This window comes from Bubalus kerabau, chromosome 21 (genome assembly GCF_029407905.1).
Source record: "Bubalus kerabau isolate K-KA32 ecotype Philippines breed swamp buffalo chromosome 21, PCC_UOA_SB_1v2, whole genome shotgun sequence".
Classification (NCBI taxonomy): Eukaryota; Metazoa; Chordata; class Mammalia; order Artiodactyla; family Bovidae; genus Bubalus; species Bubalus kerabau.
Window position 1 is genome coordinate 51612161 of NC_073644.1, and position 21545 is coordinate 51633705.

The 21545-nt window shown below is 47.4% G+C and overlaps 1 protein-coding gene across 2 annotated transcripts in view; it reads left to right on the forward strand.

Annotated features, from left to right (window-relative positions):
- Positions 1 to 21545, forward strand: part of CTIF (cap binding complex dependent translation initiation factor) — a 316318-nt gene that overhangs the window by 268382 nt on the left and 26391 nt on the right. For both annotated transcript variants that reach the window (XM_055558868.1, XM_055558866.1), the window contains one exon: positions 8472 to 8627. In XM_055558868.1, the coding sequence (XP_055414843.1) occupies positions 8472 to 8627 (156 nt within the window). The remainder of the gene's footprint in view (positions 1 to 8471; positions 8628 to 21545) is intronic.

Genomic DNA, 21545 nt, shown 5'->3' on the forward strand with positions numbered 1-21545 from the left:
TTCTGTCTTTTAAACAAGTAACTGGCTATTTTTTAAATTGTTCTTTATTCTTAGTCCCAGGATATAATTTGTGCGATATCTGTATTCTGACATTCATAGTAGAATCGCAGCTTATAATGAGGCTTGTTTCAATTTTGTCTTATTCATTACGCTATTTAAGTCCTCTGACACATTTTCTATTCATTTAATCATTATAAGAATTTTTGTGATTTCATTTCCATTACTATCTTTCTGTCTTTTTATGTTTTTTGTTTTTTATTCTTTCTCCCTCTTTCTTATAAATGGTTTAGCTGATGACTTTCCTGACATTTCCCTCAAGGAGCTACTTCTCAAGAAAAAGCCATCAGTATCAAACAGTTTTCTCAGATGCTTTTCATTTTCTAAGATGATTTTTTTTTAGTTAAATGTATTTACTTTCAATTGGAGGATAATTGCTCTATGATATTATATTGACTTCTGCCGTATGTCAGCATGAATCAGCCATAAGCATATGTATGTCCTCTTCGCCTTGAACCTCCCTCCTACCCCATCGCATCTTTTTATGTCTTAGCAGCTTTTGTTTTATGTATTTTGAGTCTGCACTACACAGTATATAATGTTATCTATTATGGATTGTTATTCTTATCTATAAAAATAATTTTTATTTTACTTAATGAATGTTATCTTGAAAACTACTTTGATTTTACTTATGCATGGATGCTCAGTCACTCAGTCATGTCCAACTCTTTGCAGCCCTATGGACTGTAGCCCACCAGGCTCCCCTGTCCATGGGATTTCCCATTTCCCAGGCAAGAATACTGGCGTGGGTTGCCATTTCCTCCTCCAGGGGATCATCCTGATCCAGGGATCAAACTCACGTCTCCTGCATCTCCTGCATTGCGGGTGGATTCTTTGCTGCTTGAGCCATCGGGAAAGCCTGATTGTACTCATGTTTTAATTTTACTTTATATCTGCTAGTGGCTACCAATGTTTTAGTATTTTTAAAAGGACACTTTTATGTCTATTTCTCATTTATCAGACTTATGAAATTAGTAATAACGTGTGGATCTTAATGGTCTAAATTATTAAATCTTGTGTGCTTTACAATCTTCTGTACTTTTTCCACCTGTATTCATCAGTCTTGAGTGATTTAAACTTGGATTATTAGGTTACTACTTCTACTATGAACTTTTTATTCAGATCACATTTAATTATTAAATATCTTCTCTCTCGAGGACTTTTTTATATATAATTTTATTTAGTTTTATTTTTAGCTGCACTGGGTCATTGTTGCTGTGTGCGGGCTTTCTCTAGTTGCGGCACGTGGGGGCTCCTCTCCAGTTGCCGTGTGCGGGCTTCTCCTAGCAGTGTCTTCTCTTGTTGGTCACAGGCTCTAGAGCTCAGGCTTAGTAGCTGAGACTCACAGGCTTAGTTGCCCCGTGGCATGTGGGATCTTCCCAGACCAGGGATTGAACCAGAGTCCCCTGCACTGCAAGGTGGATTCTTAACCACTGGACCACCAGGGAAGCCCTCTCTTGAGGATTATTGCTGGATTTGGACTCAATCTTATAACCAAAATTAGAATTATTTACTATGACTTAACTTTCTACCTGGTTTCAAGCTTTCATTCCTGGTCCTTCTCTACCACGATTTTCTCTGAGTTGAGGAATACATCTTTTTTTGGCTGGACCATGCAGGAGACCTAAGAACCATGGGTTTGATCCCTGGGTCGGGAAGATCCCCCGGAGAAGGAAATGGCAATCCGCTCCAGTATTCTTGCCTAGAGAATCCCATGGACAGAGGAGCCTGGGGGGCTATAGTCCATAGCATTGCAAAGAGTCAGACACCACTGAAGCAACTTAGCACGTTCTCATACATTCAAGAGAGTTTTCAATTTTTATCTTTAATCATAGTTTTAAAATAAATAAATAAAGTTTATCATGTCAACCATTTTCTAAGTGTACAGTTCAGTCATGTTAAGTGTAGTCATATTGTTATGCAATCAATCCCCAACATTTTTTAATCTTGCAAAACCAAAATTGTAAACCATTAAACAGCTCCTCATTGCCCTGTTTTCCTAGCCTCTGGCAGCCAACATTCTATTTTCTGTTTCTATAAATCTGACTACTCTAGATATCCAGATGAGTGGAATCATACAGCATTTGTCTTTTTGCAACTAGCTTATTTCACTTTAGCATAATAACCTCAAGGTTTATCCGTGTTGTAGCATGTGTCAGAATATCCCAAGATGGAAAAGTATTCTATTGTATGTATATACTACATTTCCTTCATCCATCTGTCTGTCAGTGGACACTTGAATTGCTTCCACCTATTGGCTATTATGAATAACACTGCTATGAACACGAGTGTGCAAATATCTCTTCAAGATTCTACTTTCAATTCTTTTGTAATATATGCCCAGAAGTGGAATTGTTGGCTCATACTGATAATTCTATTTTTAATTTTTTGAGGAATCACTATACTATTTTCTATAGCAGCTGCACCATTAATTTTTTTTTTCTAAAGATAAGTATGTGGGTGGGATTTTTTAAAAACATTTGCTTATGTAAAATGTCTTTGTCTTGCTTTCACTCGTAGCTCGGTGTGTTCTTTTCACCTCAAACATGTGAAGAGCTTGCCTCAGTGTCTCTGAATTTTAACATCAATTATAGAAGTATACTGCCAACCATATTTTTGTTCCTTTGTAAGAAACCTAGGGTTTTTCTTTTTTTTTTCTTCAAAGCTCTTTTTAGAATTTTTCTTTTTCCTTGAAATTAAAAAAGAAATTCTCCTGTTAAGTATAAATAGTGGGGCTCTGGAATACTGTGAGCCCTTTTTGCCTAAAGAGACAGCCCTTTTGGAGTTTTCTTGTTTGTTTTCAACTTAAAGTTTTTCTGTCTTCATTCTGTGTATTCTGATGTTCTTTCTGAAAAGCTCTATAACGCATGTCCACTCTCTCTTCTCTGTCCTTTTCCTCCTTGCTTATTTTTATCTATTTATTTTCCAAGTCTGTCTCATGTACCACTTTTTCTGCAGCATCCATCCTATCCTTTCCTGCCTCCAATTCACATTTCATTTTGCTGTAGATTTTCTACTTCCTTTGGTTCTCTCCTACCCCCAGTTCCAGTTCCATGCTTCATCTCAGTCTAAGCTTTTTTTCTTTTTTTTAATTTAATCACATGTCACAGAATCCATGTTGTTGTTCTTAACAGACATACAATCCCACATGTTTGTACTTGGGCTTTTTATTTCATTTATCTTTGGTTTATTGTAGTTGACATTTTTAGAGTTTTGCATTTCCCTTAGATTTTCAAAATAAGGCTCCCCTATTCTGCAGTGCAGGATTTTTTCCATAGATGCCGTATTTCTTTTCTCCTCCCTTACCCTTGAATGAGAACGGCTGGGTTTGGTTCTGGTGTTCACCATGCGGATCATCCTTAGAGTTTCTTGGCTTGTGCTCAAGTAATAGTGGAGTCTCCCCTCAGACCTGAAACTGGTGGCTTCACGTGCACATCCCACATTCAATTTCCCATATTTAGCAGGTGTTCGGTCTTCTAATGAGCTCTGCTAGCCCCAGACAGAATCCTCTCTCCATGCCACTGTTATCAGGAGGAAACTGAGTCAGGCTATTGTTCTTTGATCGGATATAATCGTTGTGTAAAAGCTCCAGTCCCGGGTTTGCTCTGTCCTGAGGTTTTTCCTTCCCCAGAGGGCTTTGCCTGAGAACAGCATGCCTCTGAGGACTCAGGGAACCTCCTCATCTCCTTCTGCCCCTCAATCTCCAATGACCAGAGCTCGAGCCGTGCTGATGGGAGCTGCCGTGGTGCACAGGCGCAGGGTCTTGTTGGTAGTTACAGGCTCTTTGCCTCCCGGCCAGGGGCAGACAGAGGGAGGGCTGCAGTTTAAGCTCCCTCCCCATCTCACTCCTGCCTGGGTCTTATGGGTAGGGGGCCAGACTGCTCAGGGAAAATACGATCTCTTGGTGACAGCATTTTAGTTAATGGTAAGGACCCTGCAGTGAGCTATGTATGATCTTCCTTCTTAGTGTTATGGGACTTACATCTGCCTTCACGGGCATTTTTATGGGAGATGGAGAAAGCGTATCTTAGGCACTGATAGATGGGCACTATTTTAACTCCCACATTGGCACATTATAAAGGCCTAGCATTGTGGTTCTCAATGATGGCTGTACATTGAAATCACTTGGTACATTTCAAAATGTACCAGTGTCCTGGCCCCACTCTGCCCGTTGACACAAGCCTCCCTGGAGTGGGCTTCAAACATCAGTAGCTTCAGAGTTCCTCTGGTGAGCAAGCAGGGCTGAGAACATTAGCTTAGAGCAGAGAGCAATGGACGGGCTTAGGTTCTCATTCAAGTTATGTACTGGTGACCTTGGTCAAGTCCTTTCAGCCCTTTATACCTCAGTTTCCCCCATTCTAAAATGGGAATGGAAATGCCCACCCCTGCTCTGACCACATAAAGATCTAGTGGGATAAACAGCAGTTAAGAAGATAGAATCACCAAAAGTCTCATGACTTTGAGGCCAGCAGTACAGCACCCTGGGGTGGCCAAAAAAATTGAACACAAGAGGAAACAGGTTGTAGAATCTGATACCATTGCAGGGTCTGGGGCAGCAGGCAAAGTCATTCATTCATTCACAAGTAACCAGAACACTACAAGGAAGCCCCTATGGGAGCCGCCTATTCCAGATTCTGTACTAGTGAAGAGATCCCAACTACTTTTGGGATTTCTGGCAGACCAGGGTTGTATCAGTCCAGTTCAGTCACTCAGTCAAGTCTGACTCTTTGCAACCCCATGGACTGCAGCACGCCAGGCCTCCCTGTCCATCACCAACTCCCCGAGCTTACTAAAACTCATGTCTATAGAGTCGGTGATGCCATCCAACCATCTCATCTTCTATCGTCCCCTTCTCCTGCCTTCAATCTTTCCCAGCATCAGGGTCTTTTCAAATGAGTCAGTTCTTCGCATCAGGTGGGCATGGTATTGGACCTTCAGCTTCAGCATCAGTCCTTCCAATGAATATTCAGGACTGATTTCTTTCAGGATTAACTGGTTGGATCTCCTTGCAGTCCAGGGGAGTCTCAAGAGTCTTTTCCAACACCGTGGTTCAAAAGCATCAATTCTTCAGCACTCAGCTTTCTATATGGTTCAACTCTCACATCCATACATGATGACTATTGAAAAAAACCATAGCTTTGATTATACAGACCTTTGTCGGCAAAGTAATGTCTCTGCTGTTTAATATACTGTCTATGTTTGTCATAGCTTTTCTTCTAAGGAGCAAGCGTCTTTTAATTTCATGGCTGCAGTCCTCATCTGGAGTAATTTTGGAGCCCAAGAAAATAAAGTCTCTTACTGTTTCCATTGTTTCCCTATCTATTTGCCATGAAGTGATGGGACTGGATGCCATGATCTTAGTTTTTTGAATGTTGAGTTTTAGGCCAGCTTTTTCACTCTCCTCTTTCGCTTTCATCAAGAGGCTCTTTAGTTCCTCTTCACTTTCTGCCATAAGGGTAGTGTCATCTACATATCTGAGATTATTGATATTTCTCCCAGCAATCTTGGTTCCAGTTTGTACATCATCCAGCCCAGCATTTCTCATGATGTACTCTGCATATAACTTAAATAAGCAGGGTGACAATATAAAGCCATGAGGTACTCCTTTCCCAATTTGTATACAGGTAGACATTTCAGTGGGAAGAGGGTGGCAAGGCAAGAGGCTTGAGAGGTGGGCATGAGACCCATCAGATCTGTGGGTGTAAGTGGACCTCCAGGGACAGTCTGGATTGATGGCTTCATGAAAGGTTCCAACTTCAAAAGTGAATAAGAGCTTGGCCTCTGATATACTATTCCAACTTAAAAACATCATTAAAAGGAAGGAAAAAAGTTTGGTCTTTAGAGCAGGTAGACCCTGGGTTCAAATCCCGACTTTGCCATCACCTCCTGGCCATGGTAAGTTGCATAACTTCTCTGACCTCAGCTTCACCATCTATAAAATGGTGCAGTAACAGGACCTGCCTCACAGGATCCTTGTGACAGTTAAATGAGACGGTACAATTAAGGTGCCGTCGTCCAGCCCCTGATTTGCCACCTGAGGCCCCATATGCCTTTTAGGTTTCTCGACAGCACTTTCATCACACACAAGGGACAGGCATTAACCAAGTCATCCAGGAAGACCTTCCATCACTGGAGATTCTGAGAGTCAACACTGAGGAGAATGATCAGCCAAAAGAAGCCGTGGGAAGGGTGCTGGACTGTGGGAATGACTGGTGTCACACTCTACAACCTGTTCCCTCCTGGGTTCTATTTCTTTTGGCGGTACAATCATCCAGAGCCAGAATCTTGTTATTTAGTGTCTTTGAGTCTTCCCTTTCCATCACATCCACAGCTCACCACTTAGCAAGTACTATTTACCTTGATACGATCTCTTGTACCAATCTTGTATCAGTCAGCTACTGCCGCTTAACAAACAACCACAGAAATTTCAGCGGCAATCCTGTGCCAATCAGCTACTGCTGCTCAGCAACCAACCATAGAAATCTCCGTGACACACAGTAATAAGTATTAAGATGGCGTGTATGCCGGGAGTTACCTGATCAAGGTTAAATTTGGGTGGGGCCCTCCATGTTTCTCTCATCCTCCTCCTGGGACCATTGGCCAGCCCATAGATGGTCTTCTCACAATGATGGAAGAAGTGTAGGAGAGTAACTGTAAATACTTAAGGCCTCTTAAGGCTTGGGATCAGAACTGACACCCTGTCAACTTCTGCCTCTTTCTGCTGACCAAGGCAAGTCACATGGCTAACACAAAGACAAAGGGAAAGGGGAAATATATCTTAAACATAACCTAACCTACCACAGATTCTTATCTTTCAACTGCCAGAGAGTTCAGGTGTTTATTTCATTCTGTCTGGACTTTTGCAGTGGCCTCCTTTCTGGTCTCCACACCTATGCCATACTAACCTTCTAAAGAGCACAGATATGATGATGGCATTTCAGTGATTGCCCAGAACCTTCCCTGTCAACCAGCACTTGGAACGTGACTCCTTGGCTGGCTTCAGTTATCCACTCCAGCCCCAACTTTCTTTTTCCCCGCCCTGCCCCCATTTTCCTCTCCACCTCACCTATGCTGGGGTGATTCTTATTGTTGTTTAGCTGCTAAATCATATCCAGCTCTTTTGTGACCCCATGGACTGTAGCCCACCAGTCTACTCTCTCCATGAGACTTCCCAGGCAAGAATACTGGAGTGGGTTGCCATTTCTTTCTCCAGGGGATCTTCCCAACCCAGGGATCGAACCTGAGCCTCCTGCCTTGGCAGGCGGGTTCTTTACCACTGAGCCACCAGGGAAGCCCACTGACACTGGGGACAGAATGGCAAATACCTCCCTGTTTCCCCAACGCCCATGTTACCCTCCCCACGCCTTGCCTGTTGTCATCGCTCCACCTGAAATAACCCCAGTTCGCAGGTCAGAATCTTAACTCTTCCACGGTGCTGATTTCCATTTGAAATGAGTAACTCCTACCTCAGATTTCCTCCGAAATCTTTTTACCTGGATCTACCTCGCGCGCGCGCACATGCGTGCGCGCACGCACACACACACACACACACACACACACACACTGGCTTTTAGTATCTTCTGTCTTATGTCACAGTTATGAATGAATATGTCTTATTCTACCCTCTAGAACAGTGCCTGGCATGCAGTGATGCACTGATATTTTTAAGGAGGATAAATGAATGAATCCTGCTAGTTTTTTTCTGTGCCCTAGGACCTTGGCTGGCAGGGGCCATAACTGTGTCTTTAGCCCAGTGCTGCAGCCAAGATGCCCACTGCTGGATGTATGGTCACCCTGCCTGCTGCAAGGGCATGATGTGGAGATTAGCAAAGGAGATAGTTCAGCCATGGGGAGGAGGTAATGACTGGGAAAGTTATTGTCTCTCCTTTATCTCATTCCCTCCACCTCGGTATCTGGGTCAGTGAGGCAAGGCCGTGCAGTCGCTTCAGTTGTGCCCTACTCTGTGTGACCCTATGGACTGTAGCGTCCCAGGCTCCTCTGTCCCTGGGATTCTCCAGGCAACAATACTGGAGTGGGTTGCCAGGCCCTTCTCCATGGGAATCTTCTGGACCCAGGGATGGAACCCGAGTCTCTTCTCCCGCACTAGCAGGCAGGTTCTTTACCACTAGTGCCTCCTGAGAGGCCCAAGGGAAGGCTGTCGGGGCTCCCCAATCTGGAGACACTGAAGAAGAGGTGCCATGGCCAAAGGTCAAGGTGGTCTTTCTGCCCACCAGCGAGTCCTCAGCCTTCACGCTTCAGCCACGGGTCCCCCATCCACCTCCTTGCGGTAATCACGGGGTTTACCAGTTGCTCGGGGGCCCAGCCCTAGCCGGAAGGCGCCATGGCGGAGTGGGGTGGTCGCCGGGCCCCCTCCCAACCCCGCGTGGCTGACAGGGTCTCTTGTGCCTCTGCAGAAAGACTTCACGGTGCGGGAGGAGCTGCAGCAGCAGGATGTGGAGCGCTGGCTGGGCTTCATCACCTTCCTGTGCGAGGTCTTCGGCACCATGCGCAGCAGCACGGGCGAGCCCTTCCGTGTGCTGGTCTGCCCCATCTACACCTGCCTCAGGGAGGTAAGCGCTGCCCGGCCCTAGCGACGCGCCTCTCCTGCTCCCGTGTGCCAGGAACGCGACAAGGCCCGAACCACGTAAAGTGATCAATCACTGGGTTAAGAGAAATGGAACTCCCCCGGTGCTTCTGTTTACTCTAGCCAGGTTTTTGTTTATTGAGTTTACGTGAAAGGAAATAGTTCCCCAAAGGAAAGTATTATGAACTCGGACTGTCATCTGTTCATGCTGTAGAACCTCCTCCGCAGAATGCAAGGCTACAGAAAATATTGTTATCTGAGTGAATAGATCTTTGGGCTGGATGGGCTTACCGCTGAATTATTTGTTTTAAAAAATAGTTGCTTCTACATGGCCTCTGAAAAAGAGGAAAATGAGGGTGATCAGGAAAGTTCTAAGAAGCAAGAAGTCGGTGGGGTCTGTGTCCTACCAGGTACCGTAATCCACTGTGGAGGGTCCTCCTTGGTGGCTCTCTGGGGTAGAATTGAAAGGACAAACACAGAAGCTGTTGATGTGTCCAGTGAGGGGCTTGTGGCTCAGAACACAGGAATGAGAAGGGAACAGGACGAAGGCCATTGGCATTCCAGTTGTATCTTTGAGTTAGAACCAAGAGGACTTGCTGACGTGCGATACCGAGGAGGGAGGAAGCCATGTGGGGTCCTCATTTATCAGCCTGCTGGCACCACTTCCTGAAGAGAAATAGATTGGGGGTGAAAACCAGGGATTTGGGTGCCCATTGGCCATCCCCAGGCAGCTCTCTGTCTGCATTGCTCAAGTACAGTTATCTGATGATCCGGAAGAGGTCAGCCCTGGGGACACGGTGTCGACCTGTACCTGCTGCTGGGGACCCACCCAGGGGTGGGTGGGAGCGGCTGAGATGGAGTGGAAGAGGTGGACGAGGCCAACAGGCGGGAAACAAGCCGGAAGGGGCCATCAGCACAGGCTTCATCCGGTGGGGACTGGTCAGCCCACGCCTCCCAGATGCTGGCCCCACCCACCCTCAGCCGCTGATCCCAAGGTGTGGGGAGGGGCAACCTCTGGGGAATCAGTGGGACCAGGGCAGAGAAGTGGTCTGGGTTTGGTAACAGGGAGGGGCACCACGGTGTCCGCGGAGTGAGCACACACTGGGGAGTCAGAGGAGGTGAGGGCGTGAATGGGGACAAGTTTTTGGAGAAATATTTCTGTGAACAGCCCCAGGGAAGGGGGACTTGTCAAGAGATACTTTTGTGTTTCTGAAAGAAAGATAATAGAGCAATCTGAAGAGAAGGGAGAGGGTATCTGTAAATGTTTTTGAAGTATCTGTTTATAGAAAAATAGCACGTTCATTCCAGCCTGGTGGAGCCACAAAAGCAGAGCACGCAGGCCTCTCCTGGGTGCTTTGCGACCCCGTAAGCTACTGCCACTCCAAGGAGCCAGAGACGCTTCTTGACAGATGTACTTGAATTCAGACTTGTTTCTTAGATTCAGTCAATGGCCTCTTCCAACTCGATTTCGCTCTCCAGGTGTGCTTAGCTCAGACCACAGTACCAGGACAGGCCATGGCTATGCTTTGTGCATCCCTTTGGAATGCCTTGAAGTTAGCCCTCTTGGGGACAGGAGGCTGGCCCGGATGGCCTCTTGGTCCCCCTGTCCTTGTCTGAGTTTCCCTGCACCCCGACAACCTGCCTCAAGGCGGGGAGCAGCACTGTTACGGGGCGATGACCTGGATTGCCCAAACACGCTCCCTCTGCGTGATCTGGGCACCTCCTGGTGTTGCTGTCACCTCTCCCCCAGGCAGGAAGTGAGGCTGCAGCTGAGCCCCGGCCCTGGCTGCCAAGACACCTCTGACACCGCCTGCGGTAGTGCGAACCTTCTGGTGTGAGATCCAGAAGGTGCCAAGAGGTCTGCACAGACCAGAAATGAGGAGCCCCCTGACGCCCACTTGTTGGTTGCATTAAACTCTTCAGGGTGGCATCACCCAGGCCCGTGATAAACTTGAAGGGTAAATAAATAAATTATCAATGGCTTTCATCGTTTGGTAAAGAGGAAACCACTGTCCCATGTTCCAGCCTATCTGCTTGAGGCCACATAGGGAGACCCCTGAATTCTTAGAGTCAGTTGCTGCTTCTTCCACCTGATTACACGTACACGCATACCCAGGCCTGACCCACGTCCTTCCAAAGCAGGATGAGCCAGTTCTCGGATGTTTCTAGAAGCCAGAATCATTGCTGCTGCCTTTCTCTGTGCTGGACAAGTTTAGGCTCTTCCCCCAGGGCCATGCAGATGGCTGACCCCAAATGTACAGAGCCTGCCCTGTCCAGAGGTCCTCCCAACTGCCAGAACCATCCCCAGGCTGGCATCTCTGGCTGCCCACTAGACACATCCCAAGTCAAGCCTCAGAGCCTCGAACAGGATGTACCAGCAGCACCCCAAACCCTCCTGCTCAGTCCCTGTCCTTACGTGGCCCAGACCCAGCCTTTTTGCTCCCTCTGTGGCCAGGCAGCAGTCCCAGGACTCCCCAATTACCCTTTCTCAGCATCATGGGGACCCCCACTGCATCCACTGCTTTGGCACCCCCTGCCATGGCTTCCCCTCCTCTCCTTTCCTCCGTGCCCCTGAGCCGAACACAAACCCACGGGTCATCTTTGGTGCAAAGAGTCTCATTTGGAACAAACCTAAGGAAGAAGAAGATACAAAATCCTCAGTCTCAGGGTCTTTGGAGTCATGGAGGCCACCTTCACTGGACATGGGGCTCACTCAGATTGAGCCTGTGCTTTACCCCTTCAGGCTGGGGGACACCCATCTCTCTGAGAGCTGCCTGCCCTGCCCTAGAACAAGGCCCATGGGCATTTGCTTCCACACTCTGACCTTGTTGAATTAACCTTCTCTCAAGTCACTCAAGCTTGAAACCTTGGACTCTGTCCTTGAAGTCTCTCTCTCTGGCCCTGAAACCTTCCCTGCCGGCCCAGCTCAAGTCTCTTCTTCTGGAACCACCTCCTGTCCCCACCTCCCACCAGATGCACCAGGAGCTCCTCCTGGGGGAGGCTCTGCACTCCATCTTTAGAGCTCCATCCTTTTGACATCACCGTAGTAGATTCTTTAGTATTGATAACAGCTCAGTGGAAGGCATTGTCCAAAGAACTTCATACATTCTTCTGTCTCTTAACTGGGGCAACACTCTGAAGATTATCATCCCCATTTTCCAGAGAACAGAGAGGTCACACAGCTTGCTCATGGCCACACAGCTAGTGGGAGCAGAGTCAATATCAGAATTCAGATCTGACTGCCCAAGTCCCTGCTCCTAAACCCCCTGCTTCACTGCCTTACGAGTCGAACAGGAGCAGCTCTTATTCTATTCTCGTCCATACCCAACGCCTGCTCCGTGGCGGAAGCCAAAAAGATCTTTGTGGAATTGATTCTGTTTTTGCCATAAATAGCATGTGCCAATCAGAGATCCCTCTTGAGGGGATGGAGAAGAATAATTTTCAGTAGGCTCTTCAATTGTGTTAAGAACAAATCGTTTCTGCCGAGATGATTTTCCAAGGGATTGAGGAGTATTATTGGTGACCAGAAACTATGTGAGTCTCCTTGCCCTCCTGTTTACAGCTCATATTTGCCTCATGAGCCCTTTTCAATGTTTTAAAATGTTTCTCATGGTAAGAACACTTGAGAACTACACTCTTATCAGATTTTTAAGTGCACAGTACAGTATCGTTATCTGCAGGCATAACGTTGTACAGCAGATCTCTGGAATTTATTCATCTAGCATCACTGAAATTTTATACCCGGTGATTAGCAATCCCCACTTCCTCCTTCCCCCAGTGTCTGGCAACTCCCATTCTAGTCTTTGTTTCTATGAGTTTGACTACTTTAGATCCCTCATATAAATGGCAGCTGCAGTGTGTGTGCACGGCTTGTCCAACTCTGCGACCCCGTGAACTGTAGCCCACCGGGTTCCTCTGTCCTTGGGATTTTTCAGGCAAGAATACTGGAGCAGGTTGCCATTTCCTCCTCCTGGGGATCTTTCTGACCCCGGGACTGAACCTGATTCTCCTGCTTTTCCTGCATTGGCAGGCAGATTCTTCACCACTGAGCCACATGGAAACATGTAGTATTTGTCCTTCTATAACTACTTCTTACACTTGGCATAATGTCTTCCAGATTCAAACATGTTGCCCCATCTTATGAATTTCCTTCTTTTTAGAGGCTGAAGAGTATCCCATTCTGTGTATAGATCACATCTTAAAATCTGTTTGTCAGTGTACATTTAGACTGTTTCCACACTGGATGCTGTGAATAGTGTTGCAGTGAACACAGACGTGCTAACGTCTCTTCCAGATCATGATTTCAGTACTTTTAAAGAAATACCCAGGGTGGGACTGCTGGATAATATTATGTAGAAGTTCTTTTTTGTGTGTGTGTGTGGAACCTTCCTACTGTTTTCCATTGAAGCTGTACCATTTTTCATTCTCATCAACAATTTACAAGAGATCTAATTTCTCAACAGTTTTCAACTTTTGTAGTTATACATATGGGTGTGTTTATTACGGCCTTCCTAACAGGTCTGAGATGGTTTTGACTTGCATTTCCTTGATGATTAGTGACCTTGAGCATCTTTTCATATACCTGTCGACCGTTTGTTACGTCTTCTTTGAAAAAATCTCTATTCAAATCTTTAGCCCATTTTAAAATTCTGGTTATTAGCTTCTTTTGCTTTGGAGTTGTAGGAGCTCCTTCTGTTTTTTTTTTTTTAACATTAAGCCCTTGTCAGATACATAGTTTACAAATATTTTCTCCCATTCTGTAGGTTGTCTTTTCACTCTGTTGTTTCCTTTGCTGTTCAGTAGCTTTTTAGTTTGATGTAGTCCCGCTTGTCTCTTTCTGCTTTTGTGATTTTGGTGTCATATCCATGAAATCACTGCTGAGACTAATGTCATGAGACTTTTCCCGTATGTTTTTTTCAAGGAGTTATAGTTTCAGGTGTTGTGTTATAAGTCTTTAATCCATTTTGGAGTTTATTTTTGTGTAGTATAAGAGTCCGGTTTCATTCATTTGCATGTGGCTATCCAGTTTTCCCAACATCATTTGAAGAGACCATGCTTTCCCCATTTTGTTCTCCCAGCATCTTTGTTTGTATCCACTCCCTCTCAGTTGACCAAACCTGCCTGGATTTATTTCTGGGCTCTAAACTCTGTACCATTAGTCTATATGTTTATTCTAATTATTGTCGCTTTGGAATGTATTTTCAAATCAAGCAGTGTGGTGCCTCCTGACTTGCTCTTTTTCAAACTGTTTCAAGATTGCTTTGACTATTTGGAGTCCTTTGTTATTCCAAATGAATTTTAGAATTGTTTTTTCTATTTCTGTGAAAAATGACACTGGAGTTTTGATTAGATTGCACTGAATCTGCAGGTCATTTTGAGTAGTATTGACATTTTAAATATATTAATCTTTGAATCCAAGATCAGGAACAAGACAGAGAATGCCCACTCTCATCACTCCTATTCAACGTAGTACTAGAAGTCCCAGCCACAGCAATTAGGCAAGTAAAAGAAACAAAAGCTATCCAGGTCGGAAAGGAAGCAGCTAAATTGTCTGTTTGCAGATGACATGATCTTGTATATAGACAATCCTAAAGACTCCACACACAGAAAAACTGTTAGGACTAATAAATGAATTCAGTAAATTTGCAGAATAAAAATCAACATACAAAAACATCCATTACATTTCTGCATGCTAACAACAGGGCTTCTTCTCTGGTGGCTCAGTGGTGAAGAATCCACCTGCAATGCAGGAGACACGGGTTCAATCCCTGGGTCAGGAAGAGCCTCTGGATAAGGAAATGGCTACACACTCCAGTATTCTTGCATGGGAAATCCCACAGACAAGGGAGCCTGGCAGGCTACAGTCCATGGGGTTGCAAAAAAGTTGGACACGACTTAGTGACTAAACAACAGTGTTTACAACAAACTATCCGAAGAAGGAAAGGAGGGAAATGATCTTATTTACAGCAGCATCAGAAAGAATGAAATACTTAGGAATAAATTTAACTAAGCAAGTGGAAGACTTGTACAAAATACTGATGCAAGAAATTGAAGAAGATGGCTCAACAAATACTGAGCCATCCCTCGACTGGTTTTTAATGCCATTCTAAGGACCTTTCAGCCTGCTAAGGTCCTCAGTCAAACTGTGACTGCAGGGGTTCCACACACAGGAGGGGTGTGATCAGTGTCTGTGGCCTGAGCTAAGGGTTTCGTCATCTCCTGTCTCACCTGGAGCCAGTCTGCAAGGTTTGGGATCTGGCTCACCCAGCACCTCCCCGCATCTCCTTTTTCCTGACCCTGCTAGGCTCCCTGCCACCTTTGTGGACCCAGTGGTGATTTTACTAGACTCCTCCAAGTTATCACTGACTACTTCTCTCTGGGCCGCTTACTTCAAGAGCTTTGTTAAAAATCCCTCTGCAGGGGATCCTGGGTTGGCTTTTAACCCCTTACACTCGTGTCTTCTGAGCCTGCTTTCCCCGGGCACCATTTCTGTCCACTCCCTCTCAGCCTTCCTCGCTCCCCTGAGCCCCCCATCTTCTCTCTCTGGATTCCCACCGCCCTGCCCTCTTCAGAGTCTGGCAACCATTGCCGGAGGTCAGGAGGGGAGGAAGGGAGGCGGTGCCTCCGTCAGGAATCTCTCTGCACCCCTCTCTGACCCCCACCAACGCCTCCCTCCACTTGGCTCCCTTGCTCTCCTTCCCTCAGGCCCCAGAAACGCCATCCACCCCTCCATGCCCTTCCTCTGAGGGGTGTCCACCCCCACCCCCAGGGATGCAACTGGCTGGGCTCCTCGCGAGGCTGGCAGGCGCAGGCTGGGGAGGAGAACTCAGAGGGCAGGAGTCAGGCTTCTCAGGAAATGAAATTGCTTCGCGCAACAATGAGAGGGCCACTTTTTTAACTTTTTGTGTGAGCGTGCATTCAATTGCTCACATTGTTTTGGCTCCAGGGGGAAATCTGACCTCGGAAAAGGCTGCGATGAAGTGGGTGTGGGTGGAGATCCTCCGCTATTTTCATAGGGCCCAGAGAGTCCAGTAGAACATTTTTCAGGGGTACCTTCCCGTGGGACCAGTCCCCCCTTCCCCAGAGCAGGAGAGGGGGCTGTGGATGGATCTAGCCAGGGCAGGGCCCTCTGTGGCTGGAAGACACTGAGGACGGCTGTTCCCCGGGTAGTGATGGACCCTAACGGGGAGCAGAGACAGAATGATCGTCCGTGCCGCCCAGGACTCTCAGCTGCATCCCTGGAGCGGGTGGGGGGGCGGGGGCGGGGCTGCCCCTTTGCACTTTGGGAAGCTTTTACAAAATGACAAATTCTCGGATCGCTACTTCAACCAATTAAATAGAACTTTCTGGGGATGGGGATTTGAGGAGGCAGGGGAGTGTGGGAGATTTAAGCTTTCTGGACTCAAATGTGGTGCCAAGGTTAAGACGTGTGTTTCATGAGACCGTGATATGCAGAGGGCACATGGGAGGGGGACCACCGGAAGAGCCAGAGAGACCTGAGTTTGAATCCCACCTCTGCCACTTACCAGCTATGAGCGTGCATACCAAGTCACTTCAATCGTGTCCAATTCTTGCGACCCTGTGGACTGTAGCCTGCCAGGCTCCTCTGTCCATGGGATTCTCCAGCCGATAATACTGGAGTGGGTTGCCATGCCCTCCTCCAGGGGATCCTTGGGTTTGACCCAAGGATCAAACCTACATCTCTTATATCTCCTACACTGGCAGGCAGGTTCTTTACCCCTAGTGCCACCTGGGAAGCCCCTAGCTATGGGGCTTTAACCTAATTCTTCATCTTTCTAAACCTCAAGTTTCTATCTTGGCATGGGAATAATGGGAATAACTCCGTCTGAAGGTTAGTTCTAAGGCTTAAAATAAGTGAGATATTCATATAAAGCAAGTGGTGTGCGATAGCCCCTCAGTGAGCTGACACGTTGTGAACTGCTGTTGAAAGCAAACCGTATTCTAGGCATTGCTCACGAGAAGAATCGCATCACAGGAGCCCCAGAAAGTCAGATCCACTCTCCTAACTGGGCTGCATGGTCCCCCACGATCACAACCCCTCTTCCTGGAGAACCTCTAATGAGTCCCACAGCTCCAGCCACCCAGTTCCTTTCCACAAAAGGTCTCCAACACTCCTCCTGCCTCCAGCGTGATCTTCCTCCTCCTCCTGCCTGACTCCAATCCACCTTCAGGACCAGGTTCACGTCCCACCGCGTCCCCACCCCACCCTGATTTACTCTTCCTGCAGCACATTCTAGAACTTGCATCTGCAGAGAGATGCCGACACAGGCCCTCTGGACATGTCCTTTACCAGTGGTCGTATTAATGCCTTGTGACCTCATTTGGGTTAAATCATTTTCAATCTTCCTTTGGGAGCTGAGAATAGGCTGAGTCTCATCCAGCATGTAACCCCAACTGCATTGTGTTTAGGACTCTGTGTTCATTTGGTTTGCGACAAAGCTACTTTCTTTTTTTTTATATTTATTTATTTGGCAGCTCCGGGTCTTAGTTGGCAGCACATGGGATCTAGTTCCCTGACCAGGGTTTGAATCCAGGCCCCCCTGCACTGGGAGTGCTGAGTCCTGATCACTGGACCACCAGGGAAGTCCCAAAACTACTTTTTAATGAATTGCAAAGTTACCTAGTAGTCCCGGAAAGAAGGAATCTACGTTGTGACCCTCCTGCAAGGAGTTTGCAGTCCACTAGCCACCACATGCCCAGTGGACTGTGAACATTTATGATGGGTTGTACAAGTTGTACAAATACAGAAATGGAGGGAGTTTAGGAGTGTGGGCAGCCACTGGGGGCAGAGAGGAAGGGGGACTAGAGCTTAAGGGGAAGTGGGCTTCAGACAGGTATTGGCAGGGAACAAGAAAGGCCCCCATGAAGAAAAGTTTGAAGGGAGGGCGGGGAGCTCAGCCCATCTGTGTGAAGAGACAGCCTGATGGGTGGGCCGTGGGCTGGCCTTGACTCACAGCAGGGGCATTCTGGTGGACACAAGGTGATACTGCGAACCTCTCTCTCTGAGAGCATTTTAAGCTGGAGAGTGACAACACGGACAGCATAAAGGAGAGTTTGTTTACTCATTCAACAAACACTAAGAAAAAAAATGCTACTTCTTTACCGAACCCAAAGTCTTTCGGACACTTCCTGCTCGATTCTGTGCCGAGATTAAAGTCAACTAAATCTGGGGCACTCCCTACCCAGAAAGACCCACAAGTCACTCGGTGCATGGCAGAAAGTACAGTGCTCAAAATAAGGTGAGAGTGGGAAGCAGGAATGTGGGCGCCCAGAAGGCAGATGAGGCAAGATCTGCCTGGCAAGGGCACCTTAGCTGAGAGCAATCCGACTGGAACCGTCAATCAAGCAGGCTAAGAAGCAGGAAGGGAAGGGCTGTAAGGAAGCTTGAAAATTCAGGAGAACCTTCCTCCTCTGTGAGCAGTTTATTCCAGCCTTCATCTTAGGCATAGACCCTGTGTGGAACGTTCCTCTGACAATGCACCCCTTCCTGGGGCACGTACACAGGGCCTGGGCACCAGTTTAGCCACCAGTCCCTCCAGGGCTGGCAGCTGCCGTTATGAATACTCAGGTTAAGCAACCATGCCTGTAACCTCTGCAGAAATAATTCCCCACCCTTTTTGTCCCCTCCAGAACTGCTGTCCCCCTCTTCCACTTGGCAGCCAAGATGCTCTGTGGTGTGACGTGGCTGACCTACTCAGACAGCGCCCAAAACAGACAGACAGACACACACACACACACACACACACATACTGATGTGTCCGGATCTGAGGCTCCCCTGATCCTTGACCTCCTCAAGATACAACTCAGAGCTCACCCCCACCCCCAGACCCTCCCTCAGCAACCCCCCCACACACACTGTCCTACTTCCTTAGCCAGACTCTGCAAACTGAAATGTGAAATTTGAAGCCAGTGTTCCCCTTAGCAACCATGGTAACACAGGATCTGATAGAGAGCCTGGAGTTATAAAAATACCAGCTTCCACCAGACACTGGTTGGGAAACCAGTCTCCACGCCAGAACCGTTTTTAAACCGTCTTTAAAACTCAAAAGAGATTTCCAAACCCATCTCAACATGGCTCAGGAGGGCATCTCTTCAATTCCGCTGTGGAAGGCGGGTGCCGGTTGCATGCTTTCGGTATGTTCTCTAAGAAATTTAGAAATGCAGAAAGGATGTGGCTCTCTGAGAATCTGGTAGCTGTGTTAGGATATACAGGTGGGAAAGGTTTTTCTTAAACGGCAAACATTCGAGAGAGATATATAGATATAGATATAGATATAGATAGATTTTTTTTTTTTAAGGTTTAGATCGAATTGCCTCCGCTCCTTCCAAGTTCCCTCCCAGCCCCCAGCCCCATCAATGCTCCTAATTACAGAGGGGAAATGATTTGATCTCTGTCCCCTTCCTTGAAGACACTTTTAATTAACATAACCGTTTTCTAGCAGGAATTCTACGTTTAAACCCTGGAGTGGCGAGGTAAGAGAGTTGGCTAAACTCTGCTCAGGGCCGAAGAGAGGGGTCCTCCAGCCCCTCCCCTCCCCCACGGAGCCCCAGCGGCTCGGCCTCTCGCCTTATCCTGGCGCTGCCTGCAGGGGGCGCCCAGCCTTACGGGTTGGGAGTGGGGGGCTCACCCGCCCCAGCCTCCAGACCCGCCCCTGCAGCCCTGGGCGGAGGGGCTCTCCTCGCCTTCCCCCAGGTCCGCGCTCTTCTCCTGCCTTCCTCTCCTCTCCTGGGGCCATGCCTTGTAATTTTGAAAAATACTTTAACTCAGTAATTAATGTCTGAACTTCAAGAGGCCCCTGCTTTCTGCGGAGTCTCGCGGAAGGCGGGTGGGGAACGGGGAGGGGCCGGGATTCAGATTTTTTCTAGGCTGGCGAATGGAAGGTGGAGGATAAATTGTTTCTCGCTAGCGTTGTGGGTATGAGATACACATACAAACATATATATGTACAACGTGTACACATACGCATGCATCTGCCCATAGATCTTTTAAATCCTTTGGATTTTAAAGAAAGGAACCTTCCCCGTGGCTTTCTCTCAGTGGGCTGATGTCAGAGCCTGCTCAGCCCGCTTGGGAGCACGAGGGAAGTCAGGCTGGGACAGTTTGAGTGTGTGGGTCGGTGGGGAGGGGAGGTTGCTGGGAGCGAGAAGGGATGATCTTCATAATAAGAGGATAAGAAACCAGGCATTGTGGGGTAAAAATAGCCATCATAACTTCAGATAACCCAGAAGTAAACAAAAACAACAAAGAAGAAGCCCATTTCCTACCTACAAGGAGGTTGTGAGTTAGCAGCCCCACTGATTGCTGGCCTGGTTGGGACCCATCTGCACCCCCACAGAACAGCGCCCCAGGGTTAGCCTGTCCCCTATCCCAGCTCCGCTAGGCCTTTCTGCTCCAGCTCAGGTCCCCTCCACCTAGCAGTTTGGGTGTCTTTGAGTGTCAAGGGCTGATTGGACTGCTGGGGCCTGGGCCTGAACGTGCTGTGCATGGCCCTGCCCTTGCAGAGCTGCTGTCTCCTGGGAAGAAGTGCAAACACAAAGTCCCCTCTGCCGGGAGCTGGTGCCTAAATCACACACAGCTCTCTCCAGAACACTCACTGAGCTTCCTTTAACCAGCTCCAGCTATCAGAGTCAAACCGTTTAAACCTAGCAGCTGCCGATATCACCCCTCCTTCGCTGATGCCCCTGCTGGGTAGGTGACATTTAGGAGCGCTTGTTGGTCTGAAAACCAGGTTAGGAACCACCTCTTCTCCTCTTTTCTGTCCGCCTCAGATCCTAGACAGAGCCCAGTTCCTTATGGAGGACTCCGTTGTCACTGGCGCCAGCAGTGACAGTTGGTAATGGGTGGCCTGGGCCAGGCCAGTAGAGAAGGGTGTTATTGTTCCGCCGCTCAGTCGTGTCCAACTCTTTGCAACCCCATGGACTGCAACATGCCAGGCTTCGGTGTCCGACACCATCTCCCAGAGCTTGCTCAAACTCATGTCCATTGTGTGGGTGATTAGAGGAAGAGATGGTCTTCAGAGCCAGACAGACGTGGGCAGCTTATCCACTCTGGCCTTCAGTTCCTTATTGGAATGACGATTAATCGTAATTTAGGAGATTTGCTAATTACAAGTTGACTTCCTCCCTTCCCTGTGGTAGGACACACAGAACAAAGACTTGATAAACAAAAGGCGTGGAATAAAGGGATCAGTGAGCAGCATGTCTATATCGTATAAATAAAGTGCTTCTCACTGAGAAGTGTGAAGGAACACAGTAGACTCGTCTCAGAGCCCTTATCCTTGCCATTCAACCTGGGAGATGGTCCTTCCAGGCATCCTTCCAGGCCTCTTCTGGGTGGGTGTCAGTCCCTCAGAGGGATCCTCTCAGAACATACTCATTGCAGCCTGCTTTCTTAACCTCCACAGCCCTGATACCTGACTCCGCCTGGGAGTTTTCTTTGTTAATCTGCTTGTTTTCTGTCTCCCCAGCTAGCGTGGAGACTTTCTCAAGGCAGGGACTGGTCTACTCTGTTCATAACTGTATCTCCAGTTGCCTGCCATAGCGTAGAAACTCAATAAATTATGTTGAATATATTAACGAAATAGAATGTCTAGACTGAGAGAAGCGGGAAACAACAGTCGCCCTTCTAGAGTTAACTAAGGAAGATTTCTCAGAGGACATAAATCCAGAATCCTTGAAGAGGCAAGGTGAGCAAGCCAGGTGGGGCTGGCTGCTCGTGGTCCCTAGAGATGAGCTCATAATGAGGGAGGGAAGAGGAACACTCCCCCGGAAATCCAGCTCAAAGGAACGTGCTCTCAGTGTGAGCAAAAACTGCTGTCAGCCAATGAAGTTCCCCAAATGTTGTCCCCACATTTCGCTCCAGTTAAGAAGTCTTTAAAAAAAC